The 24,227-nt window shown below is 38.6% G+C and overlaps 1 protein-coding gene across 2 annotated transcripts in view; it reads left to right on the top strand.

Moving 5' to 3' along the window:
* The window catches only part of LOC126248250 (transketolase-like), a 173,531-nt gene extending 161,406 nt beyond the window's left edge, over positions 1 to 12,125 (top strand). For both annotated transcript variants that reach the window (XM_049949099.1, XM_049949100.1), the window contains exons 9-11: positions 9,994 to 10,133; positions 11,411 to 11,642; positions 11,875 to 12,125. In XM_049949099.1, coding sequence (XP_049805056.1) covers positions 9,994 to 10,133; positions 11,411 to 11,642; positions 11,875 to 12,041 — 539 coding nt within the window. In that variant the 3' untranslated portion in view covers positions 12,042 to 12,125. The remainder of the gene's footprint in view (positions 1 to 9,993; positions 10,134 to 11,410; positions 11,643 to 11,874) is intronic.
* The last annotated feature ends 12,102 nt before the right edge of the window (positions 12,126 to 24,227 follow it).

Here is a 24,227-nt window from a genome sequence, read left to right as displayed (position 1 = left end):
GCACAGTAGACCCCCTCCTTTGTGGTGGTCAGATGTGGTTGACTGGAACCTTGATGATTAGTACACCTGTTCCTGCATTCCCGTGCAATCAGTCATTGGGCAACTGTTACACCTGAATGCACCACAATTTTGGATTTTGCTTGGTTTGACCAGTGAGCCAAATGGAAACACATTGAGGGCCCTTTCAAACTCTTTATCGGCTGCTGATAATGATGTATCGTAAAAGTACACTGTCTGCCCCCTTGACAGTGATAGCTCAACATCTAATGCTGTTCATGTACCCCAATATACACTATCAGGCCTGGTAACAGCACTAAACACGAACAACACTAATGTACTTTGGTGGCCATCCCAGCTGTCACTGAGACTTGGCACTCTAATCTACCTATAGATGATTTGTACATATCTGAAGTTACACTGGCATCTGACCATGTCTCCTGGTGCTTCACTTTTTCTTGTCAGGCAGTAAATTTTCTACCCCTGTTTTAGGTTGAAAACAACTGCACAAGTTCAATCTTAGAATGAATAGTTAACTGTAATTTTTTTTTTAAATCATATAATCAAGGGAGCACTTCCAGCATGCGTTTGGGAGAGATCACTCCACCATTTTTTATAATCACTGTCAAAGAGTTTAATACAACAAGCTTCCCTGCACAGGCATCACCTAATGAATGGTCCCTTTGATCTTGGAACTATGCTTGACTTTGTGTGGAGGAGTCAGTGAAATCCTGTTGTTTAACTTTCCTTGAGGACTGCATTCCTCAAGGCAGTGAATTAGATGTGGTCACTTTCGCAGTTAGTATTAATAGTATGTCCTTACCGTAATGGCTCAATATATTGCTATTTTTTGGATGATTTCCAATTTTTTGGTCATTCTCCAGCCTTGCAGCAATAATACATAATTTGCATGTGACAGTTAGGAAACAATACGAAACAAGATTTAAATCTCTCTCTCTCTCTCTCTCTCTCTCTCTCTCTCTCTCTCTCTCTCTCTCTCTCTCTCACACACACACACACACACACACACACACACACACCTTTGGGGGAGGATTATTTATATTCCACCCATCGTGACATTACATTACCACCAAAAAAGATTTTTTTATTAGAAAGTTTGTGTGTATTCATGTTAACTGTTTGCATAACATATTTAATCTTCTGAGTTATGTTGGCCTAAGGTTTTCTAATATATAAACACTTAATTGCCATGCCTAAGTTATGTAATGCACTGAAGATTAAAATGGGCGTCTGATGTGGACACAGCATCTCTCCTCCAGTTGTATCAACATTTGTGCAATCAACAAGTAAGGTGGCACTGTGCTAAGCCACTGGACTTGCATGGTGGTAGTTAAAATCCCAGTCTGGCCATACAGATTTTAGGTTTATCCATTGTTTCCCAAAATAATGTAAGGCAAATGCTGGGCTTATTCCGTTGAAAATGACACAGCCAGTTTCCTTTCCCATCCTTCCCTAATCCGAGCTTCTGTTGAGTCTCTTCTGATCTCTCAACCAATAGGACATTAAATCCTAATCTTCCTTCCTATTTCTTTTATTTTGTGTGAGCTGTGCTTGATTGATTGTGTGACATATGTCTACACAACCATAAGATTTATTGGTATTAAATGAAATTCACCGAGGATAATTAGGCTGCTACTTTAATTAGGATGGTACATGGTTTTGTGTGCAGAGAATATTCAGACTAATTGACAAAATGTTTTTAGAGATTATTAGACTGCTGAACCAGTGCTATTTTGAGCCTCTGCTCTATAAATGGAAACCTACCAGTTTTTCTGGTAGCTGTTTCTTATTGTGTGGATAGAATAAAAAATGCACTTAAATTTACATTTGGTGAAATCATGTATCACTGCTCATCCTTCTTTTGAACTGCTCTTCTAATAAACATTAATGGGCACTCAGTCAGTTAAATTTCTACAAAGGTGGTGCTTTTCAGAAATGACTGTTGCCACCAGGGTTTAAACTATATAGTACAGATTATGAGAAAATAGGGAAATAATGTTAACTGTGTAAGAGAATTTATTGCTCTTTTTGTTAATTTAGCATTTTATATAAGATGGAGGTAAAGTGTGATTTAGGGACTTCCAAGGGGAGGGATAAAATTGTTTACTGCTTTTTGTGTGAAGGAAAAAAAAGGGGGGGGGGAATCCTTGTCAAGGAAATGTGAAAAATATACACACATTTTTACTTAATTGAAACACCATTTAATAACAGCACTTCATGTTTACTACTGTTGGCCTTTCTACAAGATGTTTAAAATGTGTAACAAGTGCTGTCTTCAGTATTGCTCTGGAACCAATACCTCTATGGCCAGCCACCAGTAATCCGAAATGGAGTGAATAAAAGTCCAGTGTTGACAGTTGCATACATTATAAATCATGTTATCAATTGTTACGTCAGTGCTATACTGCTCCCTCCTTCCTACTGTAGTTCTGTGAGTATGATAAGTTATGTTGCAGTCACTTCTTACCACTCATTGACTCATTCCCCCTTACTAAAGGTACAAAAGTGTAAAGTTATGATTTAGCTTGGTTATTGAGTGCCTGATCTTGCTGTTGTAGTGTAGCACTGGCAGGGTGAGAAGACTGGCTCTCTGGATCAGACAGCCTCTGACAAAGCTGTTTGTGAGAAACTGTTGTGAGTGTAAGATGAACATTAATTGATCCAGTGTGTAAAATGCAAATTTTCTCCATAAGAGGAAGAGTGATACAGAGGAAAAAGTTCAGTGCTGTAGTCCACATGATGAAGAACTTACAAAGTTTTTCAAATGCTAACAAAATGTTTGTATTCTTGTTTAGTAAATTTACAGTAGTCTCCAGGGAAAAAAGTGCACTGATCGGTCATTATTTTGGTAAATAATAATAATTATACCATACAGTTGTGCCTGTAGAGGTAATGCCCCAAGTGCTTAGTTATACTTCCAAACTCGGGTTTCTTTCTGGGCTGATATTGTCCAGTTGCACCCGACACTAGATGATTTTCCAGTTATCGGGTAGTGGCAGAAACTGGATAGTAGTCTTGGAGAGGATGAAGATGGCGAGTTCGAGAATGTTGTAGGTCCTACTGGTGAGTTCAAAGAAAAATATAGATCTCATTAGGGTTATCGTATTATTTTTAACCAAATGCAGGACATTTTCAAAATACACAGAACATCTAGACAAATAAATGACAATCAGGGCTTCATATGATTACTTTCAGTATTAGCATTGTAATAATTTATTTTAGCATAATCTGCTGTATCACTGCTGTTAACAGCAGTATTGCATATGCAATTTGGATGTAAATATAAATGTCACAAATTTTGGATCAAAGATGATAGTATGATTCACTGGTACTAGAGTACTTCTCGGTGCTGTGTATTGCGCTAGAAGTTTTTTCATTAAGTATCAAATTGTAGAAGCCCATACAGAGGAAGCTAACAAATGTAGGTTTTATTATTTCCAGAGCATTTACCATTTTTAACTTGTCTGGTTTTCCTCATCTGTCCACAAAGCATTAATTGCTGAAAAATCTTTTTGGTAGATGCCTTAGAACTGGAAACAGTAGCACAATTTCAACCAAGCTTCTGATAAGTTTTAGGCATACTTGCTCATTGTAAAAAGGAGTAAAAATTTCATGTCATTTTTCATTTGAGTTCCCCTTCCAGCCCACAGTTAACTCCACAGTATTTATTTACACAACACTACTTTTCAGATGGTTCTGTTTCATCCATAATGAAGTTCATGGCACTGGACTTCACAAAAATATTACAGCTGATAGTTTTGTTCAGGGCAATCAATTCCATTGGCTGCAGAGATTCCATAAGTTTTCACACTATTCAAGAATGTATCCAGTGCAGGTACATAGAAAACTGTGGTGATTCCATTGAATTGATGATGTTAGTAGCCCCTCATTTTCAACTCGTGTAGCTGCTGTTTTGCTACAGATTTAAAATGTTTCAGATTTTCTGACTCCTGATGATTTGCTAAGCAGCATATTTATTTTGTTTGGAATATCAATTAGAGCTATATTTTATTTTTCAGTGCACTGAAAGCTGTGGAAAAAAATACGTAGCTGGCTTGAAAGGAAACTGTAGGCTATGACAGAGAGTGGATATTTGGAGGAGAAAAAAAAAATTCAGGGTACTAAGACCTTTTCCAAGGGACAGAAAATATTTGTATCATTTTAATGCTTGGGAAACATCAGACTCTTTAAACAGCTGGTAGAAGAGATAACTATCTAGTTTTATTATGACCTTAGTTTCTTGTGATCCACTTAAGTGAATTTACAGAATGATTTTAGTTTTTCAAAATGTGCAGCATAAATATGGAAATTCCACCAATTGTGTGCTTTGTATCAGTGGGTAATCTGTCTGTGCCAGTTTGGACAACATTGCGCATAATAGGACCAGGACATCCTACGTCTATTAAATTACTGTGACTCTTTTCTTTCAGCTTAGTCATTCTACCTTTACTTTTTTCTCTATAGTTCGTAATAGTGTTGAGTCAAAATTGCTGCTGATCTTCCTGAAGATCAAATCTTTCAGAATCCTAAGACATGTTACATCAAATGCTCTGCTCTTTTAGCATCACATTTCACCCACTACAACACTCCTATTAAAACATCTTTATCTGTATGGTAAAACCTAACCACTAAATGAATCTGCTTTAAGTACACATGGCTGGAAGAATCTTTCATCAATGAAATAGTGTGATTCCTTTGTTATTTATTTGATAGTAAATGGTGCAGTCACATTGAGAAGAGACTTGTTGATGGAATTGAATCATGAGTTGTGTATGTTAGTCTGATCAAATATTTTATATAATCAATTTGGTTTTTGTCTGCGAGCAGGTGAACTACTTGTTGAACAGTGATTTGACAAAGTCAGTTGTGCAGTCCATGGACTTAGAAGCTCTGGTAGTGCATCACTGTGTGATATGCAAATGCTCTCTTGTGCTGAAAGTCCCTTATCTCTCTCTGAAACTACCGTAACTGATAAATAGTTACCAGTTTTTGATATTGAAGAGTTCATCTGATGGGCAGCTTTGTTGAACTTACTGACACAACCATTGTGCATCCTCAGTGTCCAGTGATATATTTCACACTGCAAGCTGTACATACGATGGTCTCTCCATGTCCTTTAATAAACTGGATTTTGTGCTGTATCTTACTGTTTAGTTTGCACTTGTTCCCCATGATTAAAATAGCAATTTATGAATCTTATTATTATCTAAGTCATTGCCACCAACACACCAAAGTCAGAACACATGCAGTTCACTACGAGATTGTGGTACTGTAAAGTTTCTGAAAGAATTGATATAATATCATATTTGACAACTAATTCCATCTTTTAGTGTGAATGCTGCTGATCAGATGAAGAAAGGTGCTTAGTTTAGAAAGACACAAAAGGTTACATTACATAAAATGACAATCTGGGACATTGTCTCTCCCCTAAGAGTGTTTGAGGACACCATGACATTTTGTTAAAACTTGGAACTGTTCTGGAAAAGTGAGTATGAATGGGAACCCTGCACATGACACTGAGACTTGATACTTGGACAATGTGGTAGGTGGCATATTGATTTTAGTTGAATTGACTGGATTAGTTGGGATCACCACAAACAAAAGTAATATAAAATAATTGTGCCATTTAGCACTTTCAAAACTGGACTCAAACTCTGACTAAAACCTTTAAAAAAATAATGGTAGTGCATCAGCTGATCATTTCAGATACTGTAGCTCAATGTTGGTTTAGTTCAGGGCTTCACAACATACATGCTCGCGGAGCAAGCTGTGAGCAGCAAGGCGCGAGCACGGAGCAGCGCGAGCACGCTACCCCCACTACCGGACCAGCGGACTAGAGCGGAGAGTGGGGAGAGTCACGTGGGGCACACAACAGCTGCCGCCAGTCAATGTAAATCTGCGGCCACCTGCAGGGATGTCACTCACGAATTATTACTGCGTCAAATGAAACAAATAAAGGAGAATGTACACATGCCACATAATTTTATTAGCTTAGTGTATGCCTCTACCATTTGTAGACACTGAAACTAAAGAATTCCACGACAGTCCTATATTTTCAACACTTTCTTCAACACTACTTAAAATATCACCTCCGGTTGTAGTGTTCTTCATGGCTACTACATCGAGGAGCTCCTCCCTCACATGAAGGTCTCTGTTAACGCCTCTAATAAATATGGCAAGCTGCGCTGTTCCAGTGATATCAACACTTTCGTCCAGAGCTAGAGAATACGCCATAAAATCTTAACAGATATTTGCAAGCTGGCTCTGGACGTCGTCTGCCATGTCCTGTATGCGATGCATAATGGTCATGTTAGATAATGGCAAAATCCGAAACTGTTCAACTTGAGATGGACACAAATGTTCCGCTGCAACTACCAAACATTCTTTTATTAAATTGCCATCAGTTAAGGGGCGCAGGGATTTTGCTAAAAGCAAAGCAATTTTGTAACCCACTCTGAGAGCTGCCTCAGTTGATTTTTCTTCGTCGTCCAGATCTTCTTCGGATAGCTTTCTTTTATGTTTAATAACTTCCTGTGCACGATCTGGTCAATCACATTTTCCACGTCCGTAGTCTTTCGCGTGGTACGACATATAACGTCGCTGCAAATTAAATTTCGTAAAAGAATTCAGCGTTTTGTGACATAGTAAACATTTTGCAACACCATCTAAGTGACTGTTAAGAGCTGATCGTAGTACTTTAAACGTTACACAGTCGGCGCGAATTCAATAGGCACGCTGCGGCCCTATTCAAACATGCGCGCATTTCCCCTCCCTCCCCTCCCTCCCTACTCCACGACCTTGCAGCTGCTCGCGAGCAGGTGCCTGAGCACACGCGAGTACTCGCGCTCAAAACCGGCCAGTTGTTAAGCCCTGGTTTAGTTGCTACCATCAAAAATGCCTTGTAGGTCTTAGACATTTTGTTGCTGTGTGTGCTCTTGGATTGCCCTACATGAAGTAACTTAATTTTTTTTGTTTTTTTTTTTTTTGTTTGTTAGTTGTTAGTTACATAAAGAAAAGTTGCAGTGTATTGTTCACTTACCTGTCACAAGTTAGTTTGATGGGGAAATGATAGAACAGTCACTTCTGTTAGATTAATTGCATACCACATTTGTTTCCACACCGTACAGCGAACTTAAATTGTTCTGAGAGTTCATATCTGGTAAATTTAAGTGTTGTTAGTCTGTAAAAAAGAGCATAGTCTAGCACATAAACTGCAGTAGGCTGTTCGAGCACCAATGTTGAGCAGCAGTATGTGAATTGGTTAGCTGGTGCACTGCGGTTCCTTTGCAAGGTATCAGTCTGAATTAGTGCAGCTCAGTGAGCAGATGTTGCTGGCACAGCAGTCTGAAATGCTAAATGCTGTAAAATATTTTCTGAGGCCCTCTGTAATTCTTCTAGTTTGTTGTCTAAAACTGATATGCCGGCTGCCATACTGTCCTGGCATCAGGCTGGAGCATCATGTGACTGGGGTCGGTTCCCGAACAGGGACACTGTGCTTGCATCATATTTTAAATACACTTTATTTTGCTGCCAATTGACCTGATGCAAAATATAATCTTGATAAGCTTCTCAGTGAAAAGTCTTTGTGTCATTAACAGGCTCCCCTTGTGAAAAATCTTAATTTCTCATGTGGCTCTATTTGTAATTCCCAGCTTCTCATTAATTGCTAGTATTTTTTTTCTTCTCTATGTCCTGTTTTTTCCATTAACTTAAATATTATAGAAATGAAATTGTAAACAATCTAATACTGCATATCTTCTTTCTTCCATTCACAGCAAAAATATTTTCTTTTACCTGCTTCATAACAAAAGTTGTATAACTGACATGAAAGGATGCAGGAGCCTCATCGAAAAGAATTAACCTCAATTTTTAAGCTTCCTTTGAGAACTTCGTGCTTCTAAACATCACTAATAATTTGCTTGTGTGCACACTTCAGTTCTACTTTCCATTAAGGTTTTGGTTATCATATTTGAGTTTCCTCTGCAATGAACTGTCAGAAATTTACAGATTTCATAGCTATCATTTTATTAAGTTCTGTTGTGGTACAAAATTCCAAAATTTATTTTAGAGCTCAATATTTGAAGAGTTTACTTCCTCTTCAACTTTCCTTTCTCTTCTAGAAGTGACTCTAACTGGCAACAGACAGATAGTTTTAAACTATACAGTTATTTAGTTGTGAATATTTGTAGTACTATGTTGTTAAAATTTGGAAGCAACTCATCATCGTAAATTTCACACACCGTTATTTACACTTCAGTTATAGTTCAGCAACTAAATGTATATTAGGGCTTGTGTGGAAGACTGTAAATAAGTTTCGGTATTTGTAAAGATAGTTAATAACAAATACAGAGATTAAGTGGTAAATGTTAGAGAATGCTTCAGAAAAATTGAAACAGTTGTTGGGAGCTCCCATTTAAAAAGCTGTAACCTGTGGGTTTGAGGTGTCCCTCTATGGTATATTTCCAATTGACATTCTGACCTGGTAGATCATTCTGTAAGCTAGTCTCCTATGGGACGAGATACATTTTTTTAATACCACTTCAGTTGATGCCTGTGTGTTGTGCAGTTGTTGGTGTTACAACCTTGTGTTTTTGTGTATTGTACATTAGTGTGAATTATAAAACCTTTGTAGCACCCCTTGTTTGAAGAGTGCTGCGGAATTACATCTGTGAAACAATGTTCAGTATACTAAGAGATGCAAATTTACCTGATATTGAAAGAAGCTAAAGATAACCTTTCATTTTGCACCAAAGATATTCTCGATGGATTTAGCTGTTGCTAATTAAATTTGATAATTTGTCACCAGTCTTTAGTGGGAAAACACCAATATGGTCAAGTGTGATGCTTTTGGTAGTGGTGCTACAAATTTTGCTGTTATTCCTTCATTGAGTGTAGGGCCCAGATGTTTAAGGCTGAGACTTTGCCTATACAGGGGACATTATGGCAAAAGTTGGTTATGATAATAGTGAAAAACCCTCTTTAAGATTTGTCTGAGAGTGGCAGTTTTAGATACTTTATTGCCCACTCCCTAACCTTTTTATTTATAAATGGGCTTCAGTAATTTCCATGCTGTTGTGTGCTTTTCTCTTTTTAATTGCCATTTCATTCCAGTGACATTTGCAACTACATACTGTTTTTTATTCAACCTGCTCTTTTAAAGTTTTAATGTAAAAGATGGTAGAACTTCTATACTTTTATTGATCTTGACAAACATATACTGGTGTGCCAAATAATCCATACCCAAGTTCTGTGCAATATGGTACAGCATTCAATATTAAAACAAAAGTAGTGTCAAAATGTTGTAATGTGGAGTTCGTAAGGAAATCTGTTTTAAACATTGACAGTACAACTTATATTGCCAATATGTTGAATCTGTGTCCAGCCAAGTCATGAACACGGATTGTAAATTAATACAGTCACGTTTTTCATTGTAATGATGTCTGTATGTGGTACAATATGAAGATCAATACAATTAGTCACTGTGGTGAGCACACGTGAATAAAAAGTGATGGCTAAGAGACTGAAATTTAATGCCAAAATTTTTTCATATGGGCTACTAATGAACTTATTGTGGGAATAATTAGAAAATAATCTTATTGGAACTGATAAAATTTCAAATCCCCTCTAAATACTGCTTGAGCATTGTTTCAACAACCGGTTATTGAGCCCGTTAGTGAACTTTGATGTAACTAAACCATTCTATACAGTCTGCAGTTTTCCGCAGTGTTTACTGCACCAGAGGTTTTCTCACAAATCAAATAATGGATCATAAGGCATTTCAATGACGACTTAAAAATTGATGTAGCACCACACGGTGAAGAACTTGGTTATGGATTTGTTGACACCATACCAATGTGTTTGCACCTTTGGAGTCATCTTGTGTTAGGTGGTTGAATGCCTTATGAGAAAGGTACTGATGTTTAGTTGTCTGCTCGTCTTCTTTTCCTGAAACATTAATTGGTTGTATGTTAACAGGGTCAACTGTGTTTTATCCAAGTGATGCAGTCAGTTGTGAACGTGCTGTTGAGCTGGCTGCAAATACTAAAGGAGTTTGTTTCATTCGTACGTCCCGTCCATCCACATCGATATTGTACAAGAATGATGAAAATTTCCAGGTAAGTAAAGGAGAATATTTGGGTCAAAGTTATTAATTTTTTTGTTCTGTTTACTAAAAAATGATATTTTTTTTATTTGAAGTATGATACTGTAATTGTTTCCTATACACAACTGGTGTTGGGTATAAATAATTTGCTTAGAAGCTGTATTGGAAATAGTTAGCTTGTTCATTGAATACAATCACAGCCTGTTAACTTGTTACTATTGGTTTCCATTAGTTTTCTCCAGTAATTCACACATTGTGAACCACAGATTGTGCTCACAACCTTCAATACATCTCTCAATGAAAAACAAATCCACTTTGTCATGTCACTTTGTTAAAGGAGCATGCATGCACATTGCAATGAAATAAAGGGTATGCATGGAAAAAATGGAGTTAAATTATGAATGTGAGTGAGTGATTTGATTGATTTGATTTGAGTGAGTGAGTGAGTGAGTGAGTGAGTGAGTGAGTGAGTGAGTGAGTGCAGTAAGAGAGCATCAATCAGTAAGGAATGGCTGAGAAGTGATGTTTAATTTGTTAGTAAAATAGAAGGGAGCAAAGAAATTAGGGAAAGTAGTATCAATGAAGGTTGCAGTTTTATGTGCAATTAATGCACTCTTATTAACTACCACTAACTTCGTACTGATAGTCCTACTGTGTAGGACAAAGTGGAAAAATGTAGCCACCTCGTTTTTAAAAAGTGGTTTTTATTATTCCACTGTTCCAGAGTGACTCTATACAGATCTGTCTGCTGTGGAATTACAGCAGGTGGAACTCATAATAGATTTGAAACAATGGAATTGAATGTAACACTGTTATGAAAAGGATCATTGCTACTCACCATATAGTGGAGATGCTGAGTCACAGATAGGCACAACAAACCACAACTCGCACACACGACCAGTTTCTGGCTGCTGGCCTCAGCAGCAGGGACTGTGGTTTTTGTGCGTGTGTGCGCGCCCCCATTTCCAACAAAGGCCTTGTTTGCTGAAAGCTCCCAAAGACAGTCTTTCTGTTGTGACTATTGCAACTCAGAATCTCTGCTATATGGTGAGTATCAACTATCCATTTCATAATGTTGTCATAGATTTGTTCATTCTTGTCTTCTGAAAATTATTGGTAAAGTATAAAATTTTAGTTAACAGTAGTCCTTATTTAACTGGTTGCAGTTTATTTTGTATGGTAATTTTATTGCATTACCTTTTGAAATCAGAATCTCATTAGCACTTCATTGCTCAAGTTTTGTGTATGGAATGTCACTATTTGCGTCTCATTGATTTTTCTTTTCCTTAGGTTGGAAAAGCTCACATTGTGAAACAAAGTTCCAATGACAAAGTTCTAATTATTGGTGCTGGAGTCACACTATATGAAGCCCTCAAAGCAGCTGATGAACTTGCAAAATCAGGAATTCATGTCAGAGTTCTTGACCCTTTTACGATAAAACCTCTTGATGCTGAAGCTATAATCAAGAATGCAAAAGCTGCAGGCAACAAAATAGTTACTGTGGAGGACCACTATCCTGAAGGTTTGTAAGAAACTGTATTGAGTTTTATGAACCTTTTGTTCTTGTATTTATAGTCAGTAGGTTCCCGATGTGACACTCTGCTACAGGTTCTCGCAATAGTTGATCAACAAATATTTTGGTAAATTTAATTAAGACAGCAATTCAAAATATTACCAACATGTGTTCTTAATGACATGACTTTTCCAATGATCTACATGTGTTTGTGTTACTATGAAAATTTGTGTATTTACAGGTGGAATTGGTGAAGCAGTCCTCTCTGTTGTAGCTCAGGAAAATATTACTGTGAAGAAGTTGGCAGTTACAGGCATTCCAAGGTCTGGGCCTTCAGATGTATTGCTGGAACAGTTCGGAATTGGGGCCAAGTGCATTACAAAAGCAGTTAACTCCCTTCTTCATTAAGGAGCTGTGCACACTGTTACATTGTCAGTTTACATTCCTTATTCCTGTCATTGAGAGAAAAGCAATAAAATATGTCCAACATTATTGGGTGTTTTTTATTATGTGTTTGCTAAAATTTGGATGGGATGTAGATTGTGTTTATTAAACCTAATAAAGTAATATGTTGTTGAAGGTAAAGAAATTTTGGCAGAATATAGGTACACTCTGAGATATTGTATTTGGTGTAAGTTGATTGTTTACAGGTTCTCTATATTCCATACTCCATACCCCTGTGCTTTGTAGTAAGGTATGGTATGTTCACATATTCCTTGTACAATGAAATTCTGTGTTCAGTAGATCATAGTTGTGAAAATGCGTTATGATGTTGAACACGTCAGTAGATTTACAAATGAGATAATTTTGTTCTGTGAAAACATGGCTACATGTGGGTCATTTACAGTACGACATCGTTCCTCTTTGAATCCTAGTCCTCTACAAAAATTGTTAAATATAAACGAACCACATACATACATACATACAATCTAAGAGTCAGATTTGTAGCAGGTGAAGAAGGAGCTGTTTAAGGGTTAAAAAAAATCCTTTAGTTACTGCCGTAACTTTAAATCCACAAGTAAGTTGCCAAAACTTAATGTCGTTTCTGTGCAAGAGTAAGGTTAATTTGTGGATAGTGGAGAGGCTATTTGTAAACTAAATTTCTACTGCTTTAATCACCAGTATCAGAAGTTACACATCGAGCAAATGTGCATGAACTCAAATGTTTGAGGTGGTCTATAAGATTTGATTTCTAATTTAAGTTCTGATTAATATACACACCCATGAATTTTGAATATGTTTTACTTATTTGCTTTCCCTTTGCTTTATAATATAATTATAATAATAATATATTGAGAATCTTGATGAGACGAACCTTGACCAGGGAGTTTAAACGAAGCTGACAGTGTGCAGCATAGTCCCCAGAACAGATAGTCGCCCTCTGTTTTCATTTGAGTGAAAGGACTGAACCAGAAACTTTGAAGTTTCTGTGAGAACATAGACTTTACTGGGCTGTAGGGTTTAGAACTGTAGAGTCCTCCTAAATGGGTCAGGTGTGTGCTGTGTATCAGAGGCTGCTGCCCAGAGAGCTGACTGAATGGATGAACTCAAGGTTCTTTTGTTAATTATTTATTATTTTAGGCAACTCTTTATTCAGTCCAGATCAAGACAGTTGTTTGAGACCCAGAAGTACAAGTGTAAGATCTAAAAGAATGCCGTCCCTTCCACCGGTGAGGGCATTAAAATCCTTGTAGTTCACTACTGAAGCATTTACAACAAAGTGCCAGAGCTTGAAGTTCTCCTGAAAAAGCAGTAAAATTCACATAATAGGTACAGAAAGCTGGTTGAAACTTGATATTGGTAGTAGTGAGATTCTTTGGGAAAATTAAAGTGTGTATTGAGACAGCTAATGGGAACTAGAGGTGGTGCATTTGTCACAACGGACAAGACTCTCAAATCCAGATGGATAGAAAATTGGAGGGAATGAGAGATTGTTTGCGCAAGCCAGGGGTGGGAATAAAATGCTAAATTAGAGAAAATGTCTTTTCACTTATGTGTAAGTTTCCCAGTCATACTGATATTATCAGTGGAGACTTTAATTGTCCAACAATCAATTGGGAAAATTAGTTTTATTAGTAGTGGGCATGACAAGACAACCTGTACAACATTACTAAATACTTTCTCTGAAAACTACCTGTGATAGATTGTTTAGAACCTCACACATAATAATGTCAAAAAAATAGACCTGCCTCTTTGAGAATGTCCACATAAAAACAGGTATCAATGACCATGATATGGTTATGGAAACAATGATTACCAAAGTACAAAGGGCTACTGAAGCAAGTAGAAAGATTTACATGTCAAGCAAGCAAGAGAGACGGTAATGTCATATCTTGACGAGGAACCTGAAACTTTCAGCACAGCGCAGCGCAGCACAGGACAGGACCATGTAGAGTAACTATGGCTCAAGTTAAAAGAATGCTTGACCATGTATGGGCTAGAAATGTACCCAGGACAGTACATAATGGGAAGGACCCTCCACTGCATACAGTCAATGTAAAGAAACTTATAAAGAAAGACTATTGGTAGAATACTGTGGAAATGCAATGAGTCTACATAGGAGATTGCTTACAAATCACTAGAGGATCTGTTTTGCTTGCAAATCACTTTTGCATTCCATTCTAAAATATTGCTCAAGTGTGTGGAACCCATGCCAATTAGGACTAAGAGGGGATATTGAACATATACAGAGAAGAGCATCACAAATGGTCCAAGTTTTGTTTAACCCATGGGAGTGTCACAGAGGTGCTGAAGAAACTTAACTGGCAGACTCTTGAAGATTGATGAAAACTACACCATTAAACCCCACTTACAAAGTTTCAAGAACCGTATATAAATTGTGAATCTTTGCCATACGCTAAGACTTCCTACATATCAACTGTGAGGACAAGATTAGATCAGTTGCAGCATGCATGGAGGCATTTAAACAATCACTCATCCAGTGCTCCATTTGTGAATAGAGTGGCAAGAAACACCAATAACTTGTACAATGGAAAGTACCGTCTGCCATGCACTTCAGTGGTTTGCCTGGTGTAGGTGTAGGTGTTGATTGTTGTCGTTAATGCATCTTGCCTTGCACAGAGATGAATGTACTACTACTACTACTACTACTACTACTACTAATTCAGTTTACCAAAAATCAGTTTATAATACTTCTGAATGTTTCATTTATCACCCCTTATGTTGTTGCAACTCTGCTGGGCTTGATTATAAGTCTTGCATCAGCAGAAAGCACTATTTCTGCTTGACTAGTGCAGGATCACAGATCATTTACATATAAAAAGAATGAGAGTGGTCCGAGAATTAAACCTTGTGCAATAATGCAGTAGTATTTCGTGTCCACTCAGATGATGATTTTATTGTGAGTATTGCACAATGAGTCTGACATTACTCTTGCCTCATATCAAATATGAAACAAACCACTAACTGAATAAACTTTATTTCTCCAAAAGAATGATTTGTACAGACAACAAAAAATTGTGGTAGGTGAAATCTTCTCATTCAGATATTTTGATATACAGTCAGTGAAATGGCAGATAACATATTCAGTGAAGAAGACTTCCTTGAATCCAAATCGTGACTGACTCAGAATCTTATATTAGCAGGTATGTTCATCCATTCTTAAATTAGACATATTGTAAAACTTGAGGTAAGTAAATACTGAATATGGTTGGTAGTAATATCTATACTACTACCTTCCTTAAGCACATGTTTAATTATAGCATACTGTGGTCTGTCTGGAATTAAATAAAGTAGCTATTAAGTACAGTAGCTATTTCAGAGCAACATGTTTTTAAAATTTTTCTGTCAATGATATCAACCCCATAGGATTAGAGTTAATTATTTACCGGGTTTACCTGGAAGAAGTTGGAGTAATTTCAAACTGATTAAATGCTTGTGGTACAGATTGTCACAAACATTGCAATGCTTTTTCTTTTGACCTGCCCATAAAGGTTTCTCGGTTAGAGAGTGATTGTTAAAGAAGTGTGCTTTGTGTTTGTTGTCATTTATCATTTGTTAATTATCCTCAATTACTAATCATCTTGTTCCCTAATAGACTTAACCATTTCTCTTCTAACTATGCTTAATATTATTTAGATTTAATAGTCAAAATTGAAAACCTGAAATAGAAAAAGGCTCTAAGTGCCAAAATCATGAATTTGAAGAAAATGAGCTTTAAGTTTGCTAGCTAATTAATAGCCATAACTACACTATGAATGTGTTTCATTTGAAAGTTAAGCATAGTATGGATCTAGTTTCCAAAGAAAATTACAAAAATTGTATTGTACATGGGGAGTTGGAAAATGTTTCCCCCGTTGACTGTGGTCAGAGTTGGGTGTGAAAAAAAAAAGAGAATGATACATTAAAGATGACATATCTTTGTTTTTCTACGTAATTTCCAAGTACATTGAGACATTTGTCATATCGCTTTATAAGCTTCAAAAAGCGTGCCAGGAAAAAGTCAGGACATTGCATATGGAAGAAGCGTTGAATGGCTTGTTTGATGTCAGCATTGCTGCTAAAGCGCCTTCGGCCAAGAGTCTTCTTCAAAGCAGAGAACAGATGGAAGTCACTTGGTGCGAGATCTGGACTGTAAGGCGGATGGTGTAGGCGCTCTCAACTCAGAGTTGCAATATGGTTTTGCATTGCCGCCGCCGTGTGTGCTCTCACATTGCCATCAAACAGCAGAACACCAGACCTGAGAAGGCCAGGCCACTTTTTCCAAATCACCTCTTTCAATTTCGACAGAGTGGCACAATACCGCGCAACATTGATGGTTGCATCCTCCAGAAAATCCAGCAGCAAAGCTCCTTTGGTGTCCCAGAAAACTGTGAGTAGCACTTTACCTGCAGACGGAGTGCTTTTGAACTTCTTTTGGACAGGTAATGATGGATGTTTCCACTCCATGGATGCGGCCTTCGATTCGGGCGTGTAATGGTTGAGCAATGTTTCATCCTCCATCACAATCCAAAACAGGTCATTGTCAGATTCATGGTAACGCATGAGCTGTTCCAGGCTGAACACCGTGCATTGTTCCATGTGTGTCGGGGTCAGTTGGCGGGGCACCTATTGTGCTGACGCCTTCCTGTATTGAAGAATGTTGTGGATGATCTTGTGAGCTCGCTCATGTCCGATTCCAAGTTCTGCCGCTAACTCCATCAGCGGTGATACGCCGGTTCCCTTTAATCATGTCTTCCACCTTCCTGACATTTGCATGTGTAGTGGCCATGCGTGCGTGCGTCCAGGTCTCTGTATGTCCTGCTCTTTCCGACGTCCATCACTGAATTGCTGGCACCATCTCTGCACCATTTGCCTTGACATCACACCTGACCCATACACCTCAACAAGGTGGTTATGAATTTCTGTGCCTGATACTCCACATGCCCATTAATAATGGATAACAGCTCTCACTTCCGCCTTTGACCACGACTCCTAAATGCACCTTCTCTCCAAAGCTCCTGGAAAAGCCTGAGCAGCTGGCCTCCGCTTTGCACAGGCACTACGACAGTGCCATTATTTTCCAACTCCCCCCTCGTAATAGTATGAAAAACTTACTTAAAGTGGAAATGCAATGAAAAGCTCTAAGAACCGTAGTTCAGTACTTGGCAAAGAGACTGTAAAAGTTCATTCTGCTTTTCTAAAATTGTATGTGGTCATTTTCAAGTACTGTTTCATTTCAATCAAATCTTATCTTCTTTACTTCACAGATGTGGCTTGTGTCATCCAGGGCAGGCAGCTGCATTTTTCTTGATGTCCTGTACTTGTACACCTTTTCTTAAAATAGAGATACCTTTCCAGGCCTCAGTTTCATTTAAGCTTCTTCTCATCTCAACTACATGAAGCATAGGTTTATCAAACTATAGCCACCACACTTTGGATAGGTTTAGATTTAATGTGTTTATATTACTATCTGCTGTTTTCTTGACATCAAAGTAGTCGGATGTGTTCGTGTTACTGATGATAACTGGCTTTATTCGTCTTGATTGCTGTATCATGTTCTTTTGGAACAATACATTTGGTAACTCGAAGAATAAACAGTCTAACCAGTTATGTTGTAAGTTAGTGATCAGTAATGAGACTTCCTGTGTTGAACGAGCTTTTGCAGGAATACATTTCTTACTTGGACTTAAGTATTCATTTCTTCCATTTTTCAGCTTTTTCCTCATTGTTGCCACAATACTTTCTCTTTGAATTTTTCATTTCTTTCCTTTCAGACTGTTACAAACGTGTGCTGTCTCCACCATTTTATCAAGCACAACGGGGTAAGAATAAGACCTAGAGCCTTTCATATGTTAACAGTAGTGGCTGTTAAACTATGTACCATCTGTTGATTGCATTTGGTACTATATTTTCATTCATGGCATTTGAGCTTTTTATGTGCTATTGGCCTTGGTACGTAGACCCGTTTCGCACAAAACTTCAAAATTCCTGATTATGGCACTGAGATCCTTTTTTATTTCAAATTTTCAGTTATTACTCTGGTGTGACAAATCAACTTTTTTTAAACACTTTCTAGTAAAGAATATAAATCAGCTGTACATTTGTGCTTATCCTGACAAATTTGTGTAGTTTCTTCTGCTACTTGATCCTCTTAATGCCTTTTGTTAAAGGTGGAATTTTTTTTGAAAGAAAGGCAGTAAATTTAAAATTTACATCTACTGCCTCACACCACATTCCAGCTGGTAATTTCCAGGTTCTGTCTAAAGGCATATGTTGTGATCTCATTAAATCTTGTGTTAACTAGGAAAACCATTTGAGTAGTTAGTGTCTGGTAATCACTGTAAAACTGTATGAGCAGTAACTTTGTTGATTATGTCCTCACATGTGAAAATGTTTTCTATTAAAGTGCTATTACCCTGCACAAATTCAGTGGCAAATTTAAGACTGCATTTCAACTGTCTCAAGTAATTTTTTATATCACATTTTTACTCGGTCTGCTACAAAAAATTGTTGCAGAAATCATTACAAATTATTATTCGTATCCTTTTTGTCATACAGGTGAGGTACTAGGGTTTCAATGTTTTCTAATAATTTCTGAAAACTTTCTTCTGGGTACCTGTAAACTGCAATAATTAAAATTATGTTGTTAGTCAATAAGACTTATTTTGAACAGTGCTTTTTCTAGAAAAAGATGTTGGTGCTCAAAAAAATATCATCCCAGAAACTTTCACTATTTTAACATATCCTCCAATGAACACACATTGTTTCTTGACTGCTTCTTCGTTTTGCTATCAACTGCAGAACGGAACAACCGTGAATCTACATATTTGTTAGGTTTGAACTGAGTGAGAGGAGGCCCTACCACCCTGATGAATGGCAGTACATGAATTGGCCTTACAAACGTAATGACCTAGATGAAGTAACTAAGAGATTCATTTGGGAGAAACCCTATTCACATCCGATGAAATCTAAACTGAAGTGACAAGTCACGGGATACCTCCTAATATCATGTTGGACCTTCCTTTGGCCAGTGTAGTGCAGCAACTCAATTCAACATGGCATGGACTCAACAAGTTGTTGGAAGTCCCCCGCCAAAATATTGACACATGCTGCCTCTGTAGCTGCACATAATTGTGAAAGTACTGCTGGTGCAAGTCATTGTTAATAAATATTTAATGGGATTCATGTTGGGGGATCTGGTTGGCCAAATCATTCACTTGGACATTTGTGGCCCAATGATGTGACATTGTTGTTTGGGAACATGAAGTCCATGAATGGCTGCTAACGGTCTCGAAGTAGCTGGACATAATCATTTCCAGTCAATAATCACTTCATTTGGAACAGAATAAACACAGCCCACACCCTTATGGAGCCACCCTCAGCTTGTGCTGTGCCTTTGTGACAATTTGGGTCCATGGCTTCATCGGGTCTGCGCCACACTCGAACGCTACCATCAGCTCTTACCGACTGAAATCGGGCCTCATCTGACCAGGCCATAGTTTTCCTGTCATCTATAGACCATAGCCATGAGCCAGGAGAGGCATTGCAGGGGATGTCGTGCCATTAGCAAAGGCATCACATTGGTCGTCTGCTGCCATAGCCCATTAATCCCAAATTTCACCACGCTGTCCAAATGGATGCATTCATCATACATACAATATTGATTTCTGTGGTTATTTCATGCAGTGTTGCTTTGGCCATTGCGCTGTCCATAATGAGATGTAATGCCTGAAATTTGGTATTCTCGACACACTCTTGACATCGTAGATCCCTGAATATTGAATTCTCTAACAGTTTCCGAAACTGAGTGTACCACACATGTAGCTCCAACTACCATTCCACATTCAAAGTATTTTAATTACTATTATGTGGCCATAATCATGTCAGAAACCTTTTCACATCAATCAGCTGAGCACAAATGACTGCTCCCCCCCCCCCCCAATGCACTGTCCTTCTATACTTCGTGTATGCGATACTAGTGCTATCCTTAAATGTGCATGTCACTATCCCACGAGTTTCGTCGCCTCAGTTCATTGCAATTGTGCTCTATGTGTGCTTCAATGGAAGAAGTATATTTGGGAATTTATTTTTGTGAAGATATCTGTGGGAGCCACGAGTATCTCTTCAATGCCAGAAAAGCAATTTGCAAGCTAATGTCTTAATTTTTGTTTCACCAAATGTCAGGTGCTTCTCAGGATTTTCTGGTCAATTCTTGGAATCTAAAATTTGGCACATTAAGGCAAGTCATTATCTCCTTGAAGCAGGTGTTTTCCAACAGGCTTGTAAGAGGCCAGTAAAAGGAAAATGAGACTGATAGAAAAAAAAATAAACTTATTGTTACTTGCAATGTAATCATTGTAACTGTTAGTATGCATATGCTCCTGTGAGATGAGGTTAATGCATTCATGGGAAAATGTTTGCAGTTGCCTACATAACCATGATTATACAAAGGCATACACTTCTTCATCTGAAGCAAATTGATAGCCACAAATGTCTTTCTTCAGGGAAATATCATGCAGAGAAATGGGGAATGTACCAAGGATGTTTAAGGGTATCCGAATGGAACTTCTCCAATGTTCTCGAAATAACCTTGGCGGGTGGGCAGGCATTATCCTCCATCAAGATGATGCCATCCTTCAACATTCCTGGGCATTTTGGCTTGATGGTACACTTCAGTTTTTGCAAAGTGTCCACATACCACTGTGTGTTAATTGTGGTGCTGTGTTTCAGAAAGTCAATGAGCAGTGGGCTGTTGATTTGTTTTGGACAAAGAGTTGCATGTCTGTGTGCAGTAATGGTTCGGTATGCAACTGCAGACATTTTTCCATGAAGGCATTCACTGTCGTGTCTTACATTGGGCAATTTCTTTTACAATAATAAACAGTTTACTAACTTTTTTCATCTGTTTTGTTTTCATTTGACTGTCCCATATATATAAAAATTAGATGAACTGATTGTAGGACTTCTTGTTTAGTTCAATTTTTTGTAACTTCATGGTCTCCTTACATTGAAAATAGGTACTATATTATGGACCAGGATTTTCAGTTCCTGAAAAAATTTGGACTTCATTCATTATCTTCCAGTGTGCTTTTTACAAGTCAGTATTTATCTATTGTAGACCTAGAGTTAGTTTCCTAAGCTCTTAGAGAGTACCACTCATAAGGTCAAAATCAAGATTGTGTATCTCTTTCTCAGTGACACTAACTGTTATCTCTGTGATTCTCCAGAATGACTTATTTTTCCATTTCCTGACTCGGTTGAAATTTTCATTCCCATATGCTTATCGACAGCTAGACTCTCAACATTGTGGCACAGTTTACGGCCCTATATTTTATCCTTCACGTACAGCCACTTGTTTTTCTCCCAAAACTCACTTTTCTGCAACAGCGTCTAACATTCGGACCAGTCATCAGAATCTTCATTGACTTGACCAAGCGCAGATTTAACTATTTGTGCTTTTTTGTCCTTCTTTTCTTCTACTAATTGGCCAAAAAAAAAACTACTTATTTTTCTTATTTTGTAGAATGATTGCACTGATTTAAGCTAGAACCCAAACATCTGCTTGTAACAATGAAGATACCACAGAACAAGAAACACTGATATACACTATACGATTAAAAGTATCTGGAGACATGGTTGAAAGTGACTTAAAAGTGCCCTCCATCAGTAATGCTGGAATTCAGTATGGTGTAGGCTCACCCTTAGCCTCGATGACAGCTTCCACTCTCACAAGCATAAGTTCAATCAGGTGCTGGAAGGTTTCTTGGGGAATGGCAGCCAATTCTTCACAGAGTGCTGCACAGGGGAGAGGTATCTATGTTGGTCGGTGATGCCTGGCATGAAGTCGGCGTTCCCAAACATCCCAAAAGTGTTCTATAGGATTCAGGTCAGGACTCTGTGCAGACCAATCCATTACACGGATGTTATTGTCGTGCAACCATTCCGCCACAGGCCCTGCATTATGAACAGGTGTTCGATCGTGTTGAAAGATGCAGACACCATCCCCGAATTGCTCTTCAATAGTGGGAAGCAAGAAGGTGCTTAATGTATCAATGTAGGCCTGTGCTGTGATAGTGTCATGCAAAACAACAAGGGGTGCTAGCCCCCTCCATGAAAAACATGACCACACCATAACATCACCGCCTCTAAAGTTTACTGTTGGCACTACACACGCTGGCAGATGGCTTTCACCGGGCATTCGCATATACCCACACCCTGCCATTGTATCGCCACATTGTGTACTGTGATTTGTGACTCCACACAATGTTTTACCACGGTTCAATCATCCAATGCTTACGTTCCTTACACCAAGCGAGGCGTCATTTGGCATTTACCGGCGCGGTGTGTGGCTTACGTGTAGCTGCTCGACCATGAAATCCCAGTTTTCTCACCTGTCATAATACTTGCAGTGGATCCTGATGCAGTTTGGAATTCCTGTGTGATGGTCTGGATAGATGTCTGCCTATTACACATTACGACCCTCAACTGTCGGCGGTATCTGTCAGCCAGCAGACAAGGTTGGCCTGTACACTTTTGTGCTGTACTTGTCCTTCATGTTTCCACTTCACTATCACATTGGAAACAGTGGACCCAGGGATGTTTAGGAATATGGACATCTCGCATACAGGCATATGACAAGAGTGACACCCTATCACCTGACCATGTTCAAAGTCCACGAGTTCCATGGAGTGCCCCATTCTGCTCTCTCATGATGTCTAATGTCTACTGAGGTCGCTGATATGGAGTACCTGGCAGTAGGTGGCAGCACAATGCACCTAATAAGAAAAACATATGTTTTTGTGCATGTCCGGGTAGGTTTGATCACATAGTGTAGCATGTGAACTGCACAGAACTTCCTGTTTCAGATGCCAATGTATAAAGCATAAAAATATGGTGCCAGTTTACAAGAAATTTCATTCAAAAAGACAGTGCCATCTACTGGGATATTTGTCACTCATTCCATTCTAAATAAATTGAACACCTATTAAAATGTAAGGTGCTGGTACTGAGTACATCTACATACAGGGTGTTTCAAAAATGACCGGTATATTTGAAACGGCAATAAAAACTAAACGAGCAAATACACCGTTTGTTGCAATATGCTTAGGGCAACAGTACATTTTCAGGCGGACAAACTTTCAAAATTACAGTAGTTACAATTTTCAACAACAGATGGCGCTGCAAGTGATGTGAAAGATATAGAAGACAACGCAGTCTGTGGGTGCGCCATTCTGTACGTCGTCTTTCTGCTGTAAGCGTGTGCTGTTCACAACGTGCAAGTGTGCTGTAGACAACATGGTTTATTCCTTAGAACAGAGGATTTTTCTGGTGTTGGAATTCCACCGCCTAGAACAGTGTTGTTGCAACAAGACGAAGTTTTCAACGGAGGTTTAATGTAACCAAAGGACCAAAAAACGATACAATAAAGGATCTGTTTGAAAAATTTCAATGGACTGGGAACGTGACTGATGAACGTGCTGGAAAGGTAGGGCGACCGCGTACAGCAACCACAGAGGGCAACGCGCAGCTAGTGCAGCAGGTGATCCAACAGCGGCCGCGGGTTTCCGTTCGCCGCGTTGCAGCTGCGGTCCAAATGACGCCAACGTCCACGTATCGTCTCATGCGCCAGAGTTTACACCTCTATCCATACAAAATTCAAACACGGCAACCCCTCAGCGCCGCTACCATTGCTGCACGAGAGACATTCGCTAACGATATAGTGCACAGGATTGATGACGGCGATATGCATGTGGGCAGCATTTGGTTTACTGACAAAGCTTATTTTTACCTGGACGGCTTCGTCAATAAACAGAACTGGCGCATATGGGGAACCGAAAAGCCCCATGTTGCAGTCCCATCGTCCCTGCATCCTCAAAAAGTACTGGTCTGGGCCGCCATTTCTTCCAAAGGAATCATTGGCCCATTTTTCAGATCCAAAACGATTGCTGCATCACGCTATCTGGACATTCTTCGTGAATTTGTGGCGGTACAAACTGCCTTAGACGACACTGCGAACACCTCGTGGTTTATGCAAGATGATGCCCAGCCACATCGCACGGCCGACGTCTTTAATTTCCTAAATGAATATTTCGATGATCGTGTGATTGCTTTGGGGTATGCGAAACATACAGGAGGCGGCGTGGATTGGTCTCC

This window comes from Schistocerca nitens, chromosome 3, assembly GCF_023898315.1.
Source record: "Schistocerca nitens isolate TAMUIC-IGC-003100 chromosome 3, iqSchNite1.1, whole genome shotgun sequence".
Taxonomy (NCBI): domain Eukaryota; kingdom Metazoa; phylum Arthropoda; class Insecta; order Orthoptera; family Acrididae; genus Schistocerca; species Schistocerca nitens.
This window is presented reverse-complemented; position numbering and strand designations above follow the sequence as displayed.